This window comes from Amyelois transitella, chromosome 24, assembly GCF_032362555.1.
Source record: "Amyelois transitella isolate CPQ chromosome 24, ilAmyTran1.1, whole genome shotgun sequence".
In the NCBI taxonomy this organism is placed as follows: domain Eukaryota; kingdom Metazoa; phylum Arthropoda; class Insecta; order Lepidoptera; family Pyralidae; genus Amyelois; species Amyelois transitella.
Window position 1 is genome coordinate 7,209,337 of NC_083527.1, and position 22,743 is coordinate 7,232,079.

The 22,743-nt window shown below is 37.9% G+C and overlaps 2 protein-coding genes across 2 annotated transcripts in view; both read right to left on the bottom strand.

Moving 5' to 3' along the window:
- LOC106143468 (protein 4.1 homolog) overlaps positions 1-22,012 on the bottom strand; it is an 84,697-nt gene extending 62,685 nt beyond the window's left edge. Inside the window, exon 1 of the mRNA XM_060951374.1 lies at positions 21,710-22,012. The gene's annotated coding sequence lies outside the window, so the exon portion shown is untranslated. The remainder of the gene's footprint in view (positions 1-21,709) is intronic.
- On the bottom strand, positions 6,339-7,404 carry LOC132903354 (uncharacterized). Its single transcript, XM_060951422.1, has 2 exons — positions 6,981-7,404; positions 6,339-6,637 (listed from the first exon to the last, which is right to left on the bottom strand). Exons 1-2 carry the CDS (start codon positions 7,402-7,404, stop codon positions 6,339-6,341), a joined length of 723 nt encoding a protein of 240 aa, XP_060807405.1.
- Positions 22,013-22,743: the final 731 nt, after the last annotated feature.

The window sequence follows — 22,743 nt, forward strand, 5'->3', positions numbered from 1 at the left end:
CACTAGACTTCATGACGTTAACTCGATCGCCATAATCCCAACTATAACATTATAAGACTTCAAATTCAAAAATTTTATTCAATACTATGGGACTCTTCATAATCACTTAATAATTGTCATATCTTTTGGTTTCACAACAATGGTTGACGTCAAAAAAATTACTTAGAACTAAGTCTACTGCCGCTTCCTAAGCGACAGTGCAGAAGATGCGGTAACAAACTGCACTGCAACATTTTCGTCTCCATATATCTCAACGTGGCCTTTCAGTTTTTTTGGCTCTATCTACCCCGCAAGGGATAAAGACGTGATTATATGTATGTATGTACGCACAATGCTTCCACAACTTTACACACAGCGAATAGTTATTTAAGGTCAAAGGAGGAAGCCAGGAATCACAATTCGGACGCCCACATCTGTGCGTGGGCGCAGGAGTCGTTTATTCAGTGATTGTTAGTTAACTTGTACAGACAACGACATAAAACAGTTGTATTTGAGAAGTTTGTGTACATTGAGTTATTTAAATAAAAAATTTAAAAAAAAGAAGAAAACTCAATTCTAACCAATGTTAACAAATGCGATAATATCAGGTCGGGTCAGGTCAAGAGTACCCGAAACCGCCGAGCTTGCATGCAGAGAGTTATGAATGTGGATGAAGCGAAGGAAGTATGCAGAGATCGTGGCAAGTGGAAAGAGGTAGTCTCTGCCTACCCCTCCGGGAAAGAGGCGTGATTTTATCTATGTATGTGTGTATAGTAATATCATGCTGAAGTTGCAGTGTAGGTTGTTCCGCCGCTTCTTCTACACATGCGATTTGGAAGCGGTAGTAGATTTAATTAGATTTAAGTGATTGAACGTCGGAATAGTCGGGTACAATAATTAAAAAATTACATCTTTTGCTCCCGCTGCCTGGCACAAGCGACGCCGTTATTATCGCGCTATTAAAAGCTATTGCTGTCCCGTTTCACGTCATAATATAAAGCGAAACAGCAATTGTTTTTCGCGCGATAAAAATCGCGTGCGCTATCCTGCGGGGTCTGGTAATATCTATAAAACTTGAGTTTTAAATATATAGAAATTAATCACAGCCATATGAGTACACAATAAAAAAATAATCAAACATAAAAACGAATTGCAGGGACAACACAATTTAAAAATTATAACGCGATTTTGTTTCTTTTCATAACAATTATGTAATAATTTGTAACTATATTTTGAAATGTAATAATATAATTTTCAATGTTAGTACCTAAATAGAAAAATATGTTTATGACTGTACATTACAATTGGTTATCAACTATTGAGGAATATGTTCATTAATCACACTCGTAAGCCGCCTATCACTATTTGAAGTGGCATTATTTTGATATATATGTGTACATAAAGTCTTAAATTATTTGTTTACTATTAAGCAGAGAGTTGAATTTTAATTATTGATTTCGTTCGACGTCGACATTAGGGAACTTTTACTTGCCAACATAATTCCGTTTTCATCAGTTCCCAATTAAGATTTGATAATGAGTATTTTCACTACATATTATAACGTCTCCCTATTTTCAATTGTCTGTATATACATATATACGCTTATCTCTGAAAATTGTGGACGGATATTGTTCCTGTTTGGAATGTCGGAAACAGGGGTATTTTTTACGAAGGTTTATCTTAAATGTTACCCGTGCAAAGTTGTGCAAGTACCTCGTTGGTTATCAAACCACAAACTCACCATTTGCTTACAATTTTTTTAGATGAGTGTCAAATTTTTTTATAGATGTGCCGTGTGGTATCTGGCATCAATAGAAAAAAGGACCACTCCATCTCTTTCCCATGGATGTCGTAAAAGGCGACTAAGGGGCTTATAAACTTGGGACTCTTCTTTTAGGCGATGGGCTAGCAACCTGTCACTAGGTATTTGAATCTCAATTCTATCCCTAAGCCAAATACTCGTAGCTGAACGTGGCCTATCAGTCTTTTCAAGACTGTTGGCTCCGTCTACCCCGCAAGGGATTTAGACGTGAATTGTATGTATGAGAGTCAATAGTCTCCAAAACACTCAGTCACCAGCTCTTGCAGCATGGCACGCGCGACACCGTTTTTATCGCGCTATAAAGATCGCGCTATAAAATGGGCGTCGCTCGTGTCATGCTACTGGAGCTGGTGAAGCTGGACGGTGTAACTAACCTTTTTGTGGAATTGGATTAAGCTAGTGACAGGTTGCTAGCCCATCAGAGGTCAATATAACAAATAGCTGAACGTGGCCATTCAGTCTTTTCAGGACTGTTGGCTCTGTCTACCCCGCAAGGGATATAGACGTGACCCATATGTATGTATGTACGTGAATCATGCAAGTCATTAAACTAATCTCGACTGAAATCGTTTAAAAGTGCAGCGGAATTTGACTTGCAAATTGCACTCCTAGCAATAAATGCATTACTGACGGCCATGTTGGAATGTTGACTCACGCATGAGGTAATTTTTATTTGGTCTCTGAAGTACCTACTTATGTGAATTTGTTTCTCGTAATGTAAAAGTAACTACCTAGTAAGATTATTGTTCGCCGCAAAATCTTTAAATTTTTACAAAATCCTACTAATATCATAAATGCGAAAGTTTGTATGTCAGGATGTCAGTATGGATGTTTGTTACTCTTTCACGCAAAAACTACTGAACCGATTACGATGAAATTCGGTACGGTTCGTACTTTTTATTCCGGAGTCGCGGGCGGTCTCTAGTTATAAAAATGTATAAAACTATTCAACCTCATTTATGCCTTATGAACTTAAAAATTCTATTGGGATCATTTAAATTTCATGCAAGTTAGATCAAGAGTTCGAAAGTTATCGCTTTACAAACAAACATACATCCAACGACTCGAATCGCTTCGTGTTAAAAGCTCCCTCTGACCTTCGCAAACTATGCAGGGGAACATTACCTATATTGGATCTTGGTTACACCATGAAGTTGCCCGAATGTGCAGGTTTCTTCACGATGCGTACAAACATCGTTTAGCAACCAACTTATCCTCTGCCTCTGTGGCGCAGCGGCAGTACCTACGCTTGTCTGTGACATCGGAGGTCCCGGGTTCGTATACCGGCCAGGGCATGATGAGAAAAGAACCTTTTCTGATTGGCCTGGGTCTTGAATGTTTATATATATATAAGTATTTATTTATTATTAAATATAGTATCGTTGAGTTAGTATCTCGTAACACAAGTCTTACTTCGAGGCTGACTCAATCTGTGTAATTTATCCTTTCATGATTTAAATTAAACAAGTGATAGACAAGTCATTCAAAGTTTCGCGGAATTTATAAATTCACGTCATCTCATCACGCCTAACCTATTGACTCACGAGTCAGTCAGTCATCGATAAAAAAAACGGTCGATGACCTAACCACGGTTGAATATAATCGCTCGCTTTAAGTAACAATTACGACGCCATTTTGGTTTCTTGTTCAAATTCTAACTGTAATTTTACTATATGTATTAAAGTTTGTAAAAATAAAACAGAATTAATCTACCTACACGAGAATTCAAGTTTATTAAAATATGCTTCAAAAAGTTAAAAAAAAAATCTCAAACAAAGTCACGCAAACAATTTATTGTACCTACCTTTAATATTTAATTTTAATTAATAAGATTCTAATTTTAATAGCACTTATCAGCTTTATGATAAAATAACGATAATCTAACGATATGTACCCTACAAAGGGAGTGATATATAATTTACAGGAAGCACGCTAAACTGCATAGTGAGAGCATAGGTCTTAAGTGCCTCCTGGAGTTAGTCCCGGACACATACAGGGTGCGTCTTTGACCACGTCTCTGGATTGAATAAATCAGGTGTTTACACGAAGCTACTCCCCATCTGAAATCTGCATCCTTTCCATCCATCCGAACCTAACCCATACATACATACATAAAATCACGCCTCTTTCCCGGAGGGGTAGGCAGAGACTACCTCTTTCCACTTGCCACGATCTCTGCATACTTCCTTCACTTCATCCACATTCATAACTCTCTTCATGCAAGCTCGGCGGTTTCGGGTAACCTAACCCATACATACATATGATCACGTCTACATCCCTAGCGGGGTAGACAAAACCACCAGTCTTGAAAAGACTGATAGGCCACGCTCAGCTGTTTGGCTTAGTGATAGAATTGAGATTCTAATAGTGACAGGTTGCTAGCCCATCGCCTAAAAGAGGAATCCCAAGTTTATAAGCCTATCCCTTATTCGCATTTTACGACATCCGTGGGAAAGAGATGGAGTGGTCCTATTCTTTTTTTGTAATGGTGCCGGGAACCACACGGCACTGCCTAACCCATATTGGATCAAAATTACACATCCAGTCATCCAGTCACCAGGTTTCCTCACGATGTTAACGCCTGTGCAGCAGATCCATGACACAAATGTCACACAAACGACCACTCGTTATTTATATTACAGTATATTTCCCAACTTATCATAACTGGCAAAGTTTCAAGAATTCATTTGTTGAAAATGTTCAAATTACACAGATTTGTGTAGAAGATTATTGTGAACAACATACATACATATGGTCACGTCTATATCCCTTGCAGGGTAGATAGAGCCAACAGTCTTGAAAAGACTGAATGGCCACGTTCAGCTATTTGGCTTAATGATAGAATTGAAATTCAAATAGTGACAGGTTGTTAGCCCATCGCCTAAAAAAGAATCCCAAGTGTGTAAGCCTATCCCTTAGTCGCCTTTTACGACATCCGTAGGAAAGAGATGGAGTGGTCCTATTCTTTTTTGTATTAGTGCCGGGAACCACACGGCACCCATATACATATATTGTGAACAACTGTGCCTCGTTATGCCACTGTTACGAATCGTGGTGATTAATATTTTATAAATAGAAAACGTTTTAATATTACATCAAATGCAGTGAGATGAGATCATCGTGTTTATATAACACAACAGGAATTGGGAACGTTAAATATCACAGTTTTTTTTATAAGACAGTGATTTAAATGTTAAGACTGGTATCATTTTGAATCCGGCTTCCGCAGATTGTGTTTGGCTTAGTCTAATAAAATAAAAAAAGGCATACACAAATTTCTCCCCCCACCCCTTAAGGGGACAATACAGGGAGTCAGCTTTTTTTTGCGATTGTCAAATGTCAAATTTCGTGTCACAGCGGACAAAGTCCAATGAGTTTGCAGAGCTAATATCGTTTATTGGATCTTGGATGTTTATATTTTGTCGGCCTCTGTGGCGCAGCGGTAGTGCGCTTGTCTGTGTCACCGGAGGTCCCGGGTTCGAATCCCGGTCAGGGCATGATGAGAAACGAACTTTCTCTGATTAGTCTGGGTATTAGATGTTTATATATAAGTTTTTATTATAAAATATAGTATCGTTGAGTTAGTATCTCGTAACACAAGTTTCGAACTTACTTCGATGCTTACTCAATCTGTGTAATTTGTCTTATGGGTGAATATACGCTATTTGATTTTTTTGTGTCCCAGAAGGAAATTTTATCCATTCTATTTAATATTTATAATTTCTCTATTTGACACTATTTTTAAAGTTTTAATGATGGAGGCCAGAAGAATTTCTCATATTTTGGTGTTTTATAAGTACCAGAGGAAAATGTGTTACCAGAGGAGTGACACTACTGGCAGAGTAGTGACAAATTGAACCAGGAAAGTGACACACCATTGTTATAAGACGAGTAAAGAGACTTATATTAAATTAACCACGTTTAAATTATTGTATTAGAATATTTTTTATTATATAAGGCACATTCAGTCTTCACAATTTCTTAATGCAACCTTATTATTTTTTAATGCTTAAGTTTTCAATGCCCGTTTAAAATAACAGAATGAAGTATATTCTGCTTATCAGTCTCATCTGTGATGAAATTTACAGTAAATACTCTTTAATAGATTTTTTATTGTAAAACAATCACAAAATTCTAAGTTTGTAACATTTGAAGCACTGTATTCTTAACCAACTTACTAAAAAAAAATATACTCTTCTTTCACAAAACAAAACAATAGTACTATTTAATGATACACCTTTCAGTCTCGAGGTTATTTAAACAACTTAAAAGTTTCAGTCTCCAGTATAAATGAACTCTTTCATTTTCAGATCAGAATCAACAATTTTTGTGTAGCTAAATATTTTATACTCAAATACTGAACTTACTATACTTTTTTTTTTGATATCGAAGGGGAAATCCTTTTTACGGACAAGACCCCGGGTCAACACCCGGGAGAGTGTGGGACCAGTAAACCAGCCTACCCACTAAAACCCCTCCGTGCGCCCTTCTTGCCATTTTGAGGGTGATGATTTTGCATCATGGGATCGCAGGAATTTCACCACGATGCTCTCAGGCTGCCCGGCGCTTCTGTGCCGGGAATCTTGCTGTAATAGGTGACCAGTAAGTTGCTGGCCGCCCTTTCCATCCCAGGGTCGGGAAGTGACCCTATTGAGGCAGTAGGCGCGCACGATAAAGTGATCATGTTCTGCGAGATGACGTACTCGCAGAAGGAAACCACTGCTTCCCATTTCCTCTTGCAGCACAGCATCGCAGCTACTACACTTTGCAGCGAGAGGTTCCCTATTTCTAAGGCGGTCATGAGGGTGGCCCGCTCATCCGACCACTTCGAGCACTCTGCCAGAGTATGTTGGGCCGTATCATCCGGCTCCCCACACTCATGGCAGACCTCAGTAGCCTCTTATCTAATCCGATGCAGGTAATGACCGAAGCAACCATGTCCGGTCATTACCTGCGTCAGCCTGAATGTCACCTGGCCGTGGCGTCGGTCCAACCAGTTGTCAAGCGATGGAAGAAGCGCCCCGATAGTACAATGGCTGAATTCGGAGTTCTCTATCGCTCCCGCAATACCACAGCCAAGTTTACACCAGCCGCTCCCGCTAATTCAGGCATCTCCGCCCTCCTCCTCCTTTCCCAGAACAACTCCTTTTGGGCCAGAGCGTCCAGTTCCCAGGGGTACCAGCCAGAGCGCAGACTGCCGACCACGCCACAGTGGTGTAGGCCTTGCAGATACGTATGGCCACCACACGCTGTGGTCGTCGCAGCAAGGCCCTGTTGGCTCTAGTGAGCCTATCCGCCCATATCGGCAACCCATACAGCGCCATGCTGCGTGTTACACCTGCATATAGGCGCCGACATGTAGCACCAGGCCCACCAATGTTGGGCAGCAGTCGGCTGAGTGCCGATGCGGTTCTCACTAATTGGGGAGCTAGCTGTCTAAAGTGCTCCCCGAAGTTCCACCGTGGGTCCAATATGATGCCAAGGTATTTGATGTGTGGCATTACATGTACCCTCTCCCCATCCACCATCATGAACACACCGGCCTGAGTCTTCCAACCTCGACCGCCAAAGGCGATGGCCTCCGTTTTGCTCAGGGCTACCATTAACCCTAGCATACCAACGCGACGAACGAATCATCATTTCTGCCGCTTCAAGTTCGTGTCTCCAGGCGTAGCAGAATACTTGTACCTGGGGCCCGAGATCCCCGCGGATGGCCCACTACAGGCACGTTCATGCACACAAATGTTTGTACTGTGCGGGGATCGAACCCGCGACCTCAGGCGTAATGACCAACTTCTTAACCATTACGCCAAATCAGCCGTCTAATTAAGATATTTAACGAAACAGAATTTCGTCACTTCTCTGGCGATCATGTATTTCCTCTGGCATGAAATTTGCCACAGAAGTGACGCCAGAGAAGTGACAAAATCGTACTTAACGTACAAAAATAACATCACTCGATTTTCGCACCACAGTTTGACGTAACACATGACATCTACATACAATAAACCTTGCATTGTGCTAATAAACAGTTTTCCAACAATAAAATACGAAAACATATGCTTACCAAAGGAAATACTCCAACGAGTGGCAAAAACACGCTCTCCCAAATTCATTCGTAAACTGACGCAATATTATTTAAGTTTTGCTCAAGACCATTAGCTTGCTACTAACTTCACACTGTTCGACGCGCCCAGTTCAAGATCAAAACACAAATTGGCGATTTTAAGTGAAATTTTTCTTCTTTAGAGTTTCGCCAGATGAAGTGACGTATTTGTAACATGACATGAAAACAAGTTTTATTTTTTTTATATTATTAAATATTTTTACAATGTATTTTGATTAAATATGTTTCGATATTTATAACAGTTAGTAATAATTAAAAAAAAACATATTTGTGTATACGTATTTAAAGTATATTGCCGTTCAATCATTATAATGCATGAATGGGAAGGCCAGAGGAGTATACATTTTTAACTTTTTAAGCTAATAATGCTTTAAATTAAACAATTATCGTGATTAGACTATGTGGGCCAGATAAAAGGCCATGTTATTTATTGTTTAAACATAGAGAAACAATAATATAATAAGTTTTACATAAACATTTTCTAAAGACCATTGAAATTCAAATAGCGTATATTCACCCTTATATACTTATATTTATTTATTTACATAAATATAAGTATTTATTATAAAATACTAGCCGTCCCGGCAAACGTTGTTTTGCCATATAATGATTTTTAAGTAATTTCTAGTTAAAAAAAATGTTAAGGGTGGACAGCCCTTATCACTAAGGGGTATGAAAAATAGATATTGGCCGATTCTCAGACCTACTCAAAATGCTCACAAAATTCAATGGGAATCAATCGGAAAGAGGAGTACGGAAACGAACATTGTGACACGATAATTTTATATATTAGATAGTATCGTTGAGTTAGTATCAAATTCAAAATCTTTATTGCATATCATAAAGTATACTTTTGCATACAAATACAATACAATACGAAAATACATCATATGTTATATCAGTCATAGAGAGAAATAGGGCGTCATTAAATTTAATATTTAAATTATTTATTTACTAGAGGCCGCCCGCGACTTCGTCCGCATGGAAACCCTATCAATCCCGCGGGAACTCTGGGATAAAAAGTAGCCAAATTTCATGGTAATCGGTTCAGTAGTTTTTGCGTGAAAGAGTAACAAACATCCATACAAACTTTCGCCTTTATAATAGTAGTAGGATTTAAATTTAAATTTTGATTGTCAAATAACCTTCGAAACATTTAAAGGTTGCAAGAAAGTGTTAGCATCTGCTAAAGGCACACAAAAATACGTTTTTAAGGCAATAAAACCATAAAATTTGAAAAATACTTTTTTATCTTCCAAATACTTTATTTCTTTTCCATTCAAACAATTTTATACGTTTTTTTTTGTAAAAAAAATGTTGGCAACCCTATTCGAGGATAACTCAATCAGTGTAATTTGTCCCGTATATTACATATTAATTAATTATTTAATGTAGTTACAATGGCTACATTAAAGACATTGGTCTCGACAACAGCTAAGCTAGTCTGATCGGCGTTTCCTGACCTGATGCATCACGTATAAGGCATATTGGTCTAGACTAGAATGCGCTAATTGTTTTAACTGTACACTGAAAAAGGGACTGCTTAACTGTACTTCGTAGGGGAAACTTCGAAGCGTGTTGGTATTTTGACAGTAGTAAAACAATTCGTATGACGAAAATCCATTGTAAACGTGCACGTGGAAATATTATTTAACCAGTGACACTAATAATGTATTCTGGACGAGTATAATATTTACACACATGCATACATATAGTCACGTCTATATGCCTTGCGGGGTAGACAGAGCCAATAGTCTTGAAAAGACTGATAGGCCACGTTCAGCTATTTGGCTTAATGATAGAATTGCGATTCAAATAGTGATAGGTTAGCCTATCGTCTATAAGCAGAATCCCAAGTTTATAAGCCTATCCCTAAGTCGCCCTTTACGACATCCATGGGAAAGACGAGTGGTCCTATTTTTTCTTTTTTTGGTGCCGGGAACCACACGGCATTAAATAATATTTTCACAAATATAAACACGATAAAACAAAAGATCTGTCACAACAAAACCAACAGTAGACTATTGCTAAACAGATGTCAACATATTATCTGGAGCAAATCTGGGTCGCGTGCGGACCGAGTATAAGAGATAAAAGATAACATCTGACAAGAAGCCGACACTTTATTTGGATGTACAAACTGTTAAGGTATATCATCAGTGTGATGATGATGAATGACGCATTGTAAAATGGTTTTATGGACTTTTAGACTAACTGCACATACACACAGACACATCAAGGCTTTAAACCTTTCGAGGGTAATAGAAACAATAGTCATAAAACTATATATTGGTGGATCAGATTCCATTAATGGATGACGTAAAAGTCGACTAAGGGATAAGCCAATAAACTTGGAACTCATATTTTAATCGATGGGTTGTATCAACCTGTCACTATTCGAATCTCAATTCTATCATTATGCCAATCACCTGAACGTGGTATACCAGTCTTTTCAAGACTGTTAACTCTGTCTACCCCGCAAGGGGTATAGACGTGACTGTGTGTGTGTGTGTGTGTGATATTTAAAATTACGACAGATTACTAGTGGAATGAAGATTCATAACTACTGATAGGCTATTAGCTTTTCACCTTGAAGAAGAATCACAAGTTCATATAAGCCTTCACCATCTAATCGGACGAATGTTCGTTCAGTTCATTCAATTTGCCTACGGAGCCCTTAATGTGACTATCATGGATGTTCAAATTCGTTTGAAAAAAACCCTGGAATCGTTAATTTTCTTAATTGTGGACATTTCATTTTTCAAATTTGACGGCCTCTGAGACGCAGCGGTAGTACGCTTGTCTGTGACACCGGAGGTCGCGGGTTCGAATCCCGGCCGGGGCATGATGATAAACGAACTTTTTCTGATTGGCCTAGGTCTCGGATGTTTATCTATGTAAGTATATATTATAAAATATAGTACCGTTAAGTTAGCTGTATCTCGTAACACAAGTATCGAACTTACTTCGAGGCTAACTCAATCAGTGTAATTTTTCCCGTATCTAAGTATGTAAATCAATTGTTTTTTTTTAATTTATGTCAAAGCTTTAAAAAAAAACAGGCAATCCAACGATAACACCTAACAAAGTTAAAAGTGCAAAATTCATAATGTTTCCAATGTGCTCGTAATATTTATGTTTCGTGAAAACAATTTCGACGAATGCATTTGGACTTTAGCCAAAGGTGGGTGGTATCTGTCGTTGTCACATAAGTGGGTTATTCCCATTTGCCATCACTGTCCCTAAAACGTGGTCCAGCTGACAACTTAATTTATATACATACATATATGTATGCCTTATATCTATGCCTTGCGGGGTAGACAGAGCCAACAGTCTTGAAAAGACAGATGTTCAGCTGTTTGGCTTAATGATAGAAGTTGCTAGCCCATCACCCACAAGAAGAATCTCGCGTTTATTAGCATATCCCTTAGTCGACTTTTACGCCATGGGTAGGATATGGAGTGATCCTTTTCTAAAGTGACGGGAACCACACGATCCTCATTTTCTACCCATTTTATCTTGTCAATGCAATTCACTCTTACTCTCTCTCTTCTCTATGCGTGTTCCCAATTGCACTCTCCACAGAAGTGTTTCATGGAACGGGGACCTCTTTCCGACTTTTCTATCTCCACGTGGTGCGGTTTTCGACTTCCTCCGAATAAATGCAGTTACTATATCACAAATACAATACACTCTAACTGAATGCAGCTAACAAATGTGAATAACCCGCAACCCCAAAAATCACTACGGAGTAAGCGGAGCCTGATCGAACCTGATTTCTAAGTACGGTCTGGAATTTCGTTTTACGACCTTCGCCTTTTTAGTTTCATTTTATGTTTTGCAGCGGACGAAATCTTTTCACATTCGGACAAAAAAACCCTGTTATCGGTAAGTAAAATGTCGATAAGTATCGGTAATAAGTAAAATTTTTTTTTGTCAACTTTTGAGACAAATTTAACTGAGTATTATAAAATTGTTGATGTGGTTCCCGCCACTAGAATAGGACCACTTCTTATCTTTCCCATGGGCATCGTAAAAGGCAACTAAGGGATAGGCTAATAATTGGGATTCTTCTTGTTGGCGATGGACTAGCAAGTTGACACTATTGGTATCACGATTCCATCTTTCAGTCATATATTGAATGTGGTCTTTTCAGTCTTTTGGCTCTATCTTCCCCGCAAAGGATATAGACGCGACTATATTTATAAGAATTTTATTTTAAGATTTGATACCCACGAGCTTGCATGAAGAGAGTTATGAACGTGGATGAAGAGAAAGAAGTATGCAGGGATCGTGACAAGTGGAAAGATGTAGTCTCTGCTTACCCCTCCGGGAAAGAGGCGTGATTTTATGTATTTATGCGACCATTATATCATCGCCCATGCATATTTCAACAGTGTCATCATTATTAATACGATCTCCTTGGCACACAAACTATTATAGACGTATTCGTCATTTCAATGATTTCCTTTATTAATGACGTCATCAAGGAAAACCAACACATCTTTAATTTATTTTTTACTTTTATTCTACATAATAGAATCTGCAACGGAACAATAGCTAAAAGCATTACAATAGAATAGATTTATTTCCAAAATTTGACACAAGGTATAACTTATTGACTTCACCATAACTTACGTCTAATTATATCTACTACCGCTTCTAAAGCGGCGGAATAAATTACACTGCAGCATTTTCACCGGACGTCAATAACAACATTATTTAACATCTTACCATTGGGTGGCTTACCATCTACTAACCAATCATGTAAAATGAATTTGAATGAAAATGTGCCGTGTGGTTCCCGGCACCAATGAAATAAAGAATTGGACCACTCATCTATTCGCCATGGATGTCGTAAAAGACGACTAAGGGATAGGTTTACAAACTTGGGATTCTTTTTTAAGGCGATGGGCTAGCAACCTGTCACTATTTGAATCTCAATTCTATCATTGAGCCAAATAGCTGAACGTGGCCATTCAAACTTTTCAAGACTGTTGGCTCTGTCTACCCCGCAAGGGATATAGACGTGACCCTATGTATGTATGTATGAATGAAAATAATTAACTTTACGCGATCAACATAGGCTGTTTTGTCTATAAAACTTCACGGCAGCAAAGCTCCGAGGGTACAAATGGCAGAGTAAAAATAAACAAACTCACAATTTTTAAACGTGTTTAGACACCCATTACCCTCCCATTGAAGCAGTCGTGTAATTAGGTCAAATTCCTTTGTATGTTTTAACGTTAAGTAACAACTGCGCATATAAATAGTGTTAGCATTATGTAAACAGCGTACATTTTTGGCAGCACACAATGAGGTCGATGAACTGTGCTGTTGACGGTACATACAGCGATTTTCTACGCCACTCTCCAAAAAAAGGAAGTGTTATGTGTTTAATTAACCTTCTTCCTCCCTTCCTCCTGGCGTCAGACCCGGTTGCATCCTCACCACTCTGGAGAGGAGCTGGGGGTACGCCTTTGACCATGGATCCTGGGTTGGGTGAGTCAGGTTTTTACACGAAGCGACTCCCGTCTGACCTCCGTAACCTTTGCAGGGGAACCTTACCCGTAATTCACGTTCAATTGCCTGAATGTGCAGGTTTCCTCACGATGTTTACCTTAAGAGCATCGGTTATCATTCAAACTAATGTACATAACTTCGAAAATAGTCATTCGTACATGGCCGATGTGGGATTCGAATATGTGCCTTTAATGCCCAGTGCACGCATTTTAACCAGGTACCTCACCAATTCGACCACCAAAGCTTCAATGTATATGTTCAATCAAACAATGTATAAAAAAGTCACTGTCATGACCGCTGGGTCAAGAGGTTTGGATTACGGCATGTCCTTATGAGGTCTTGTCTCCTCAAGAGCTCATAAGGAGCTCTTAGCTCCCTAAGAGAGGTGAACTAAGAGATGATTTTCGACGAAATTTGTAATTCGATGAATTCCGAATTTAAATTCGTAAAAAAAACAAATAATTCACGCAGGTGAAGCTCGGGGCGTACACTAATTATTTTAACATACATACACTACACACCCATAATCTCATCTCTATCCTTTGCGGGTAGACAGAGCCAACAGTCTTAAAAAGACTGATAGGCCGCGTTCAGCTCCAATATTCATCTCTCCCCTCACGAGTTTTCTATTGAAATTATAACTACTTGTAAAGCTTTAGGATTTTTTCGTACAATCAATAGCACGTGTATCTAACACAATTTACAGTTAATTTGCCGCTAATACCGCATCATGGAGTTCCATGCAGTACTTGTTACATGCGGTTGACTGTACAAATTTTGATGTTGCAAAATTGCGGCCTTAATTTAAAAGGAAAAATTAAGCTAATAAACATTGCCGATAATGTATGTATGTACAAGCAAACGAATGATAACGGAGCGTAAACAAGCGATAATGACTCATTGATAAATTTAGACAATTTTTATCGTCTTGAAATAAAATAGTTTTATTTTGGGTCGGTACGTAAGGAACTACACATGTTTAGGCGTTTTATTTTCATCAAAATAAAATGAATAGGGCATTATACAGTGTCACGCTATTCATTTATAAAAAAAGGCTGAGTAAGGCTAAGAGAGGGGGGTTACGTCATACTTTATTTTATTTAAACTATGGTTTAAAGCCTTGCTTAGCCTTATAAGTTAAATTATCATATGTCACGTCTTTAGCCAAAAGTACCATTTACTCTTCTAAGTAATGTGCATTGTTTTACTATGATTGGAAAATATCGCACGTTCAGGCAACTGGATCTGTAACCATGATCCAATGTAGTTTAAATTCCCCTGCAAAGGTTGCGGAGGTCAGGCGGGAGTCGCTTCATGTAAAAACCTGACTCACCCAATCCAAGATCATGTTAAAATGCGCACCCCGGGCTCCTCCCCAGAAGTGGTGAGGATGCAACCGGGCCTAAAGCCAGGCGGATCAGCGGATAATCACTATATACCTATCAATTAAAAAAAAAAACTGCATCAAAATCCGTTGTGGTGTTTTTAAGAACTAAACAAACAGACATAGAGACAGACGCGGGAAGCGACTTTGGTTTGCGCTATCCTACTACTATTATAAAGGCGAAAGTTTGTATGGATGTACGGATGTTTGTTACTCTTTCACGCAAAAACTACTGAACCGATTACCATGAAATTTGGTATGTAGGTAGCTGAAGACCCAGAATAACACATAGGCTACTTTTTATCCCAGAGTTCCCGCGGGATTGATAGGGTTTCCATGCGGACGAAGTCGCGGGCGGCCTCTAGTACATACATATAGTGAACTATGTACAAACAGTGTCTTTCGGAGTAGGGCTCCGGTCGCCAGAGCGTGACCGACTGCAATTGAAAAATAAGGTCACACGCTGAGTAAGGCCGCGAGAGGGGGGTTACGTCATATTTTATTTTATTTTAACTATGGTTTACGGCCTTGCTTAGCCTCGTAAGTTAAATTATCATATGTCACGTCTTTATCCCTTTACCGGGTAAAACAGAGCCAAAAGTCACGAAAAGGCTGAAAGGCCGCGTTCAGATATGCTATATGGCTGAATGGAATTGAGATTCAAATAGAGACAGGTTGCTAGCCCATCGTCTACAAGAAGAATCTCAAGTTATAACATTAGCCTTTATACACATGCACTATGAATAAAGAGAAAATATTTTTATAAGTTTGTATGTTCGCGTGTTTGTAACGAATTAACTCAAAAACCACTGGACTGATTTCATCGAAATTTGGCTGTGCCAAAATGGAAACCGCCAAAAGAGGAATCCCAAGTATATAAGCCTATCCCTTAATCGCCTTTTACGACATACATGGGAAAGAGATTATATGATCTTTGAAGCAATTACATAAACTACGTATACCTACTAATCGCATATAACAACTACAATCTAACATTACATTAAAACCTTGGAATACTCCGACGACGCCCCTACTCGCCCATCACGAAACCCAACAAGTGGTCCAAACATGTCACGCTTGATACGCGTTTCCCAATATCCGTCTCGGCGTTTACGTTAAATCTGTTTTGGTTTACACAGTGTCAGGAAACGGCGGATTTGTTTGCGATTCGCCTGATGTACTTAAGTACCTACTTTACGAATTCTTTGCATGTACAGTCGCGTGCAGTGAAGTCTTCATCGTCTTGGCTTTAGTCCCGGTTGCATTTTCACAACTCAACAATTCAAAATTCAAAATTTTTATTCATTACTATAGGATACTAGAGGCCGCCCGCGACTTCGTCCGCATGGAAACCCTATCAATCCCGCGGGAACTCTGGGATAAAAAGTAGCCTATGTGTTATTCTGGGTCTTCAGCTACCTACATACCAAATTTCATGGTAATCGGTTCAGTAGTTTTTGCGTGAAAGAGTAACAAACATCCGTACATCCATACAAACTTTCGCCTTTATAATAGTAGTAGGATAGTAGGACTATATATCGCTTAATAATAGTCAAAACGTATGGTTTAACAACATTGGTTGACGTCAAATAAATTACTTAAAAACTAAGTTTACTGCCGCTTCCAAGGCGTCAGTGCAGAAGAAGCGGTAACAAACACAACTGCATTTCTTCTGCTGGCTGCTGGCTTCATTATTCTGGAGTGGAGCCCGGGGTATGCCTTGGACGATGGATCCTGGATTGGGTGACTCAGGATTTTGCATGAAGCGACTCCCATCTGACCTACGCAACCTTTGCAGGTTAACCTAATCTAATTTTCAATTGGCAGGTTTCCTCACGATGTTTTCCCTCACCGTAAAAGCATCGGTTAATATTCAAACTAATGTACTTACTTAACTTTGAAAAAAGTCATTGGTACATAAATATTCACTAGTAGACGTGATTATATGTATGTTTTTATGTACGTATTGTATATAAAAAATTTTAGTGTTCGCGAGATCTAAATTCGCGGAGAACGACTAGTTATACGTATATAATATACACATGTATAAACTCTTAAATTGTACAAAATATAACTACATATTAAAAATCATTATCAGCCGTCCTCGACCTTCCATCGCTGGATGTCGCTCGTTGACATCATCAAACGGGTCGCCGTGATGACATCATCGCACACAGTATAAAATAACTTGATATAACCTCGTCAATACTGCTACTGAAGGGTGATACGATGATCACTATTTTTGTTTTATCTTAATTCTTATTTTTTTGTATGATAAATTAAGGGTCGGTGGTTAATTAATTCATTTATATAATCACGTCTGTATGCCTTGCGGGGTAGACAGAGCAAGCAGTCTTGAAAAACTGATAGGCCGCTTTAGACTATCTCTTAGTCGTCTTTTATGACATCCATGGGAAAGGCCTGGAGTGATCTTGTTCTTTCAAGAACATTAGGTAGTTTATGTTCTTAAAACTTTTCGCAATAATTTCATCAATTCAAAGAGTTATGTATCATTCTCATCCATATATACATATCACGTCTATATCCCTTGTCGTGTAGACAGAGCCAAAAGTCTCGAAAAGATAGATAGGCCGGCCATGTTAAGCTGTTTGGCTTAATAACAGTAACAGATCATCTAAAAGAAGAATATAAGCCAAAGTTTATAAGCCTATCCCTTAGTCGCCTCTAAACGACATCCATGAGTGGTCCTATTTTTTTTTCTACTTATGCCTAGAACCAATCATTCTTAATTAGAAATTAAGATGCTAATTGCATTTTCACTAAATTTAGCAGTACTGTAGGCGGTATTGACTATGCATTGAATCATGTCTTACTAAATGATTAGTACCTTACTATAATGAGGTATAATCGGCGATTTTAAAAGGCATAATTATGTCTTAGACACTGCATATAAATTGTTGATTAAACAACAATAGAATTAAGTGTCTAGACATGCAAAAACTAAGTACTTATTTGGTTTTTGTGATTGTGATTGCATGTGGAATCGTTTTGAATACATAAATACATACATGACGTATAGACATGATTGTTTATGTAGTTACTAGCTTTCCGCCCGCGGCTTCGCCCACGTGTAATTCGGTTATATATAGCGTTTTTTAATGATCTCGACAGGGCTTTTTCTTCCACAGGCTGAAATCTTGTTAAAACTGGAATTAAATATAGCCTGTGTTACTCAGGGATGATGTAGCCTCGTGATAGTTAATAGAAAATAAAATTCGGGTGCTTTATTTATGCATACCGATTACGCCGAGATTTATGGACCGATTTACGTGATTCTTTTTTTGTTCGGTAGAGTATACTTTCAAGTTGGTCCCGTTGTTACCTAGTCAGGATCTGATGATGGTATTCCAGGGAAATCAAGGGCAAACCTCAAATTTACAGGCAATTACGTTTTTGACAATTTCATAGATCTGTTTAAGTATTTGCGTCTGATAGTCATCATCCCATGTGAATGAGCTGATGATGGAAGGTACAACTCCTCAACGGTTAGGAGTTGAAAGAAAATTCTTACGAAGTTATACGTCCATGTGAGGCTATTAGGTTGACCTGATAATAAAAAGTAAATCTCATTAACGTTAAGAATTTAGGTGAAAATGGATGCGGACAAATTTCGTCTCTTCACTTGTTTCCTGTTATCTGTTTGTATGGGTAGTGTTAACACAAAATAGGGATTTAAAGGCGTGATGTTATTAATGTTATGCATGTATGTACATAATTATGTATGTTATTATGTATGTTAAAGAGACGACTGAAAGTTGTCATACAAAGTCTTTTTTTTTAAGGATGGGAAATCATCAAATGACCTCTCCCGCTCTGGGTGGAACGGAAGGGAGTGTCAGACTTTTACTGACTAAAACCCACCTCGTTCCTTCAGTTGCCCTTTGCGTTCCGGGGCCACGGTATCTCGTTAGAACTTTCCCGCAGCCCCGGCTCAGTTTATCCCTTTTCCCCCCTTGGGGGTTGACATTTCAAAAATCCCTTCTTAGTGCTCACTTATGTTACTAAAGGAACCTCTGTTCAAAATCTCAGACTCCTATACCGAGCGGTTTCGGCTGTGCGTTAATAAATCAGTCACCCAATCGCACCCCCTAAATCACGATTGGAGGGTAGTTGGAAAAAACTTATAATGTCAAACATATTTACTTGCCTATGTACGTGTTCATGCCAAGTTTCAAGTTTATAAACCCAAGGAATAAGATTTTTCATAGAAACGTTTTTACCCCTTTTCCCCCCCTTGGGGGTTGAATTTCCAAAAATCCTTTCTTAGTGCTCCCCTACATATCCCAAGGAACCTACATTCCAAATTTCAGCTGTCTACGACCAGTAGTTTCGACTGTACGTTGTCTGTCAGTCAGTCACTCAGTAACGGAAGAGTTTTATATATATAGATTAGGGTCCCTTGCGGGGTAGACGGAGTTAACATTCTTGAGAAGACCGAAAGGCGATGTTCAGTTGTATGGCTTAATGATGAAGACAGGTTGCTAGCTGATCACCTACAAGATGAAACCCAAGATAATGAACCTCTCCCTTAAACACTTTTTTGGAGTGGTCCAATTCGAAAGTGGTAGGAACTACACGGCAATTTTGAAAATTATGTTTGGGGATACTTCGACAAATGTTTCTCTGCCAGATGAGCTGCCGACAGAATGATGTTTAAATACAACATGGAAATTACTATGCAGGTAATTTAATACTATTTTTATATCAATTTAAATTCAGCAACCATGGCAAAGCCATTCAACATGAACCTACACAAGGTATTTTTTTTTTTTAAATTAAGCTAAATTTTGTACATCAATATGTCAGAAAACCTTTTGTTTTTCAGGCATTTGCTGATTACAAAATAGTCATGACAGAGTATTGGCTGATTGAAAAAAACAACACTCAGTCGATTTGTTCTGTAAATATTTTTCCATATGTCAAGAGGTGAAATATTTATTAAATCAAATTGAGATCAAACAGTAGGGTAATTGCGCTGGTTTGGCGTCCAGTTCTACTTTTCGTCCATTTCACTTTTAAACGCATATAAAAAGAATATAAACACACCTATGCACGCATGTTGCAACTTGTCACGATCCTTCATACTTAAGCAACAGTTCTAACAACCACAAAATCCAATTTGTCAAGTGAAAACTTCGAAAAAATTAAACTCAGTGGCCGGCATGTGTTCGTGTTGCGTAGACGTCATTGCCGATACAAAAAAAATAGCTGGTGCAGGAACACTCTGTGGTGGGTTTTATGACTATTTCACATAGATTGGGTAATATTTTGGCATGTAAGGATATTTAAGAGTATAACTAACATTATGTTCAGGTTATTTTACAATGTTTTTGTAGTAATCTTAGTAAAAGTTTGCGGACGAATACTGACATGCCTATTTTACCAATTATTTGGTATCCGTCCACGTGGACGGAAACTAAAACAGCAAGCTAAATATTTGGAATGTTCATTTTACTTTTTCAGACCTATAAAAAAATATGTGTTTTCTTTACATATGAACTTTATTGGCTATTTGACAAGATATTTAGTTAACGTCCAATAATTTCTCAGTATTGCTTGTTTAAAAAAATGTTTAAATGGCATGGACGAAAACGAAACAGCAATTTTTTTTGTATTAGTTTTCGTCCATAATGGTGTGGAATCTACTTCTAACACATTTTCTTGTTAATTCGTACAGGTTTTTCTAGTAGGTACTAAACTATGAAATTAATTGTTATAGATGGATTCGGGGAAATAAAAAAAGCAGGAAATCTACTGCTGAAGAATAAATATTTTTGTTGATTAAATAAAAGATTATAAAGACAGTTTTTATTTAACATTGCATTTTTACTCTTTTTTACATACTGGACGGAAACTAGATCACACCAGGGCGAAAACCAAATTTTTTGGACGAAAACTAGTGAAATCTGCCATTTAACATTTAATTATTTATATAAAAAACAATGTAGTTATAATTAAAAGTTTCTTTATTTTTATCAAAAATAGACTATATGAGGTATTTAAACAAATATGAGCTATTTTAATTAGGATACTTTATCATATTATTTTTATGTCTGAAAGCTAGCAACTCCGCTAATTGGACGAAAACCAGCGCAATCACCCTACATACAATTTTTTTTTAATACAACAAAATAGATATAACTCAAACATTGTCTATTTTTATAGACTGAGGTAACCACTTGCCTTTAGAAAATAATGTAACTACCTTATAGATTGAGTTAGTATCACTATATGTATGCAAAGTTTCATGGAAATAGTTTCAGTGGTTTTGACGTTAAACAGACAATATGAATATGAATTCCACATTTTAATATTATAGTAGTTTACATCCAAAACATAGTTGTACATAAACTTATTGAGAACAAAACGAGCTGAATGAATCTTATAAAACAGTTTTTCCGAGCAAACAAAACGCCGAGAGTTGAATAAACAAATCTAATTTGCATAAATTCGCAAAGCACATTGTAACCGGTACTATTTGTGCTATTTACAATATCGCAAAGATCGATTACAATATGATCAAAAACCTGAGCACTAAGCAAATATAAAGTACGTGACCACCTGTCCAGTATTCATTGCTTATTATCAACGAAAAGTGGGTCGGAAGGCGCCGCGCCCAGAATTACACACCCCGCCCCTGCCCCGCTATTCCCATTATTCCAATAGGAAATATCATATAACACAATTCATAAAGTAAAGTTCAAAAGATTAAAAACATCTTTTATATATCTATCACGAGATTTCTACAACTTTCCGGTCAAATATTGCGAGTCAAAACTGGATTTTCAAGCTCGCAAAATTGTGAACGGCATCGCGTAAATACTTATTGGAATGTATTTTCCCACTTTCTTACCTTGTATTCAACGAGATCCCATCAAACGGTTAATTGTGAAGCTCAACTCCTCACAATAGTATTGTTTCCAGCAAGTAAACACTGTACGGTCACACAAAAAGTGAGAACTGGTAAAAACACTGTCACCACGGATTAACTTTTCCAATACACAGTTTTCACTTCCAATTAGTCTCGGCAATGAGTATAATGTTTAAAAATATTTGCACACAAACTATCTTAGATTATTTTCATTCATAGCAAGGTGAAATCATTTGAGACGAGTGATAGTTGAACGCCTCAACAAAAGCAACTGGGTTGCGGGCGGCAGGGAGTGCGCGCGTCATCCGCCATATTGGTGGATTACGTCACCCCGACAGTTTAGTTTTTTAATTTTTTTTTTTGCAAATGATATACGAAAGGAATAGGTGATAATCACGATGAATTGATTGAAGAAGTCGATTATGATAATCGATAAGTTATTATTCAGTATTACATTGTTGATTTGGTTAGCGCTAATATTGCCGTGCGTATCAATTTGAGTATCAGTGCCAATTAGTTTATCCCTTTTGTTGCAGTCAGGTTATCTTCCGAATTGATATTCATGACAAAAACTTAAAAAAAATTCTAATGTTACATTTACTAACATACATGGATACAAAAAATGCGTATTTTCCCCAAGGTGATTGGTAACAACTAACTTTAACCAGCACAGCTTCGCCGGCGAGAATTTAGCGCCACCTACAAAAGGATTTTTGTTTTTTGCAAATCCCACAGAAATTTTGTTTTTATCGAGATGAACACTCTTCATGCAACTCGTCAGTTTTGGGTAGTTGTTGACCTCACCTTTAGCTAAAACGTCTTCGATTTGATCAAGGTACGTTCGTATAGGCTTTCCCACTTCAACAGTCCCATTTACACTTCCTTTGCATAGTTGCTTAGACAACCTGCTTTGTCATTATATCTTCTTTCAAATCACAACATACCCTTATCACGCTGTTTTTTATTCTGTTACGTTTACAACTAATAGATAATATGTATAAATTGTGTAATTAGGT